Raw genomic sequence first — 3,428 nt, 5'->3', positions numbered from 1 at the left:
GTCCCTCTCCCAGAAACGGTCCGCTGCCCGGCGTCGCCGACCTACTGCACTCTTCCACCCTGGGCAACGTGTGTGGCTCTCTATCCGGGACATCTGGCGTCATGACCCCTGCAAAAAGTTCAGTGCCCGGTTCATTGGTCCCTTCAAAATAACACATCTCATCAATCCTGTCACCTACCGTCTCCAGTTGCCCCGCCATTACCAGATCTCCTCATCCTTCCATGTGTCCCTCCTCAAGCCTGTGAGGTACAGCCCTCTCCAACCTCCCGTTTGACATCGGCGGTGCACCGGCTTATTCCATCCAAGCCCTCCTTGACTCCAAGCGCCTAGGTGGTTGCATCCACTACCTGGTYGATTGGGAGGGGTACGGACCCGATGAACAGTCCTGGGTCCTCCACAGGACATCCTCGACCCAGCCATGATCCTGGCTTTCCACCGGAACCGTCCTGACTGTCCAGCTCCATGCCCCCTGGGGGAGGCCCCCTGCTCAGCTTTGTAACACAACAAAATGTGAAAAAGTCTAATCTAATTTTATTGGTCACATACACATGGTTAGCAGATGTTAATGCGAGTGTAGCGAAATGCTTGTGCTTCTAGTTCCAACCGTGCATTAATATGTAACAAATCATCTAACAATTCCCAACAACTACCTAATACACACAAATCTAAAGGGGTGAATGAGAATATGTACATATTTCAATATATGGATGAGCGAGGCAAGGTGCATAGGCAAGGTGCAGTAGATGGTATAAAATACAGTATATACATGTGATATGAGTAATGTAAGATATGTAAACATGATTAAAGTGGCATTGTTTAAAGTGACTAGTGATCCATTTATTAAAGTGTCCAGTGATTCTCAATGTCTCAATGTGGGCAGCCGCCTCTCTGTGCTAGTGATTGCTGTTTAGCAGTCTGATGGCCTTGAGATAGAAGATTAACCCTCGCAAGGCTGCTGGCCCAGACGGCATCCCTAGCCGCGTCCTCAGAGCATGGGAAGACCAGCTGGCTGGTGTATTTACYGACATATTTAATCGCTCCCTATCCCAGTCTGTTGTCCCCATATGCTTCAAGATGGCTACCATTGTTCCTATACRCAAGAAGGCAAAGAAAACTGATCTAAATGACTACCGCCCTGTAGCACTCACTTCTGTCATCATGAAGTGCTTTGAGAGGCTAGTCATATCACCGCCACCTGCGTGGAGTGAGATCTTGCATGGAGACCCATACCGAGGGTGATTGACTGTCATCTTGAACTTCTTCCATTTTCTAATAATTGCGCCAACAGTTGTGGCCTTCTCACCAGGCTGCTTGCCTATTGTCCTGTAGCCCATCCCAGCCTTGTGCAGGTCTACAATTTTATCCCTGATGTCCTTACACAGCTCTCTGGTCCTGGCCATTGTGGAGAGGTTGGAGTCTGTTTGATTGAGTGTGTGTGACAGGTGTCTTTTATACAGTTAACGAGTTCAAACAGGTGCAGTTAATACAGTTATGAGTGGAGAACAGGAGGGCTTCTTAAAGAAAAACTTTTGTTCTGATCCTGACTGGTTTCCCAGTCCCTGCCGCTGATAAACATTCCCACAGCACAATGCTGCCACCACCATGCTTCACCGTAAGGATGGTGACAGGTTTCCTTCAGACGTGATGCTTGGCATTCAGGCCAAAGTGTTCAATCTTGGTTTCATTAGACCAGAGAATCTTGTCTCTCATGGTCTGAGAGCCCTTTAGATCCCTTTTTGGCAAACTCCAAGCGGGCTGTCATGTTCCTTTTTCTGAGGAGTGGCTTCCGTCTGGCCACTCTACCATAAAAGCCTGATTGGGGGAGGGCTACAGAGATGGTTGTCCTTCTGGAAGGTTCTCCCATCTCCACAGAAGAACTCTGGAGCTCTGTCAGAGTGACCATCGGGTTATTGGTCACCTCCCCGACCAAAGCCCTTCTCCCCCGATTACTCAGTTTGGCAGGACAGCCAGCTCTAGGAAGAGTCTTGGTGGTTCCAAACTTCTTCCATTTAAGAATGATGGATGCCACTGTGTTCTTGGGACCTTCAATGCAGCAAACATTTTTTGTTACCCTTCCCCAGATCTGTACCTCGATACAATCCTGTCTCGGAGCTCTACGGACAATTGCTTCGACCTCATGGCTTGATTTTTTGCTCTGACATGCACTGCCAACTGTGGGACCTTATATAGACAGGTGTGTGCCTTTCCAAATCATGTCCAATCAATTGAATTTACCACAGTGGACTCCAATTCAAGTTGTGGAAACATCTCGAGGATTATTCAATGGGAACAGGATGCACTTGAGCTCAATTTCAAGTCTCTTAGCAAAGGGTCTGAATATGGTATTTCTGTTAATTATTTGTTATAAATTTGCTAACATTTCCAAGAACCTGTTTAGTCATTAAGGTGTATTGTGTGTAGATTGATGAGATGTTTTTTTTTTTAAATCCATTTCAGAATAAGGCTGAAAAGTAACTGTGGAAAAATTAAAGGCATCTGAATACTTGCTGAACGCACACTGTATAGTATGTTTTGCAAATTCCTAACATATAATAMAAATTGTAATTCGTAACATATAGGAAATGGGCGATGGACATCCACAAAGGAATGCATACGATACAAAACGTAACGTATTCTAAATGTAGTGTTTTGGATTTACGTACAGAATACGAAATGCTCTGAGAACAGGTTGCAGTACAGTGGTTGTTAGTCTTTCACCTATGTCCTTTTTCCTCAGTGTTGCACCTGCATTGCCCATTAACAGTACTAGCCAATTCCCCTTATTATTTTCTGTCCACCCTCTGTAGGGGCATTCAAACAGTAGCACATTGGTAAATTACACTGTGGCACACAAACAGTAGCATACAGTGGTACATTCCACTGATATACRGTACATGTCATTGATACATTCTTCTTCTTCTACTTTTTCTTCAGTGGTGTACATGTGCTGCTCATGGGACACTTTCCGGAGGCTGATGGTACAGTTCTGGAGGGAGGGCCTGCCCCCGGAGGACTATGCCTTCTTCTTCATCGACCTGTTCGGCCACAGCCTGAGGAAGCAGCCCGCTAGGCCCTGGTACAGAGGAGACTCAGACGACCACGCCGCCAAGAAGGCCTTCAGGGTGAGAGGGGGATGACAGAGAGGAATGAGGGAGGTCTGTAGGAARGAAGGGAGGGAGAGAATGAGTAAGGGGTATTGGAGAGGGATTTAGTGGGGACTGCGTCTTTGGGTCTGGGAAAAGCGCAATAAAAATCAGATTTATTATTATGCTGTAGTTATGAGTTATGAGTTACGACTGGTAGGAAGGAGGGATGAGAGATCTTTTTTTACCAGGTAGCCTAAAAAAGAGGAATAGAGGGGGAATAGAATGAGTAGAGGATATAGGAGAGGGATTTAGTGGGGTACTGTAGTTATGAGTGATATTATG

At 46.1% G+C, this 3,428-nt stretch overlaps 1 protein-coding gene across 1 annotated transcript in view; it reads left to right on the top strand.

Annotated features, from left to right (window-relative positions):
• Positions 1 to 3,428, top strand: part of LOC111955494 (atrial natriuretic peptide receptor 1-like) — a 135,891-nt gene that overhangs the window by 37,266 nt on the left and 95,197 nt on the right. The window contains exon 3 of the mRNA XM_070436256.1: positions 2,935 to 3,122. Coding sequence (XP_070292357.1) covers positions 2,935 to 3,122 — 188 coding nt within the window. The remainder of the gene's footprint in view (positions 1 to 2,934; positions 3,123 to 3,428) is intronic.

This window comes from Salvelinus sp. IW2-2015, linkage group LG31, assembly GCF_002910315.2.
Source record: "Salvelinus sp. IW2-2015 linkage group LG31, ASM291031v2, whole genome shotgun sequence".
Classification (NCBI taxonomy): domain Eukaryota; kingdom Metazoa; phylum Chordata; class Actinopteri; order Salmoniformes; family Salmonidae; genus Salvelinus; species Salvelinus sp. IW2-2015.
Note: the sequence above shows the minus strand (reverse complement) of the source record. Positions and strands in the feature narration are given on the sequence as shown.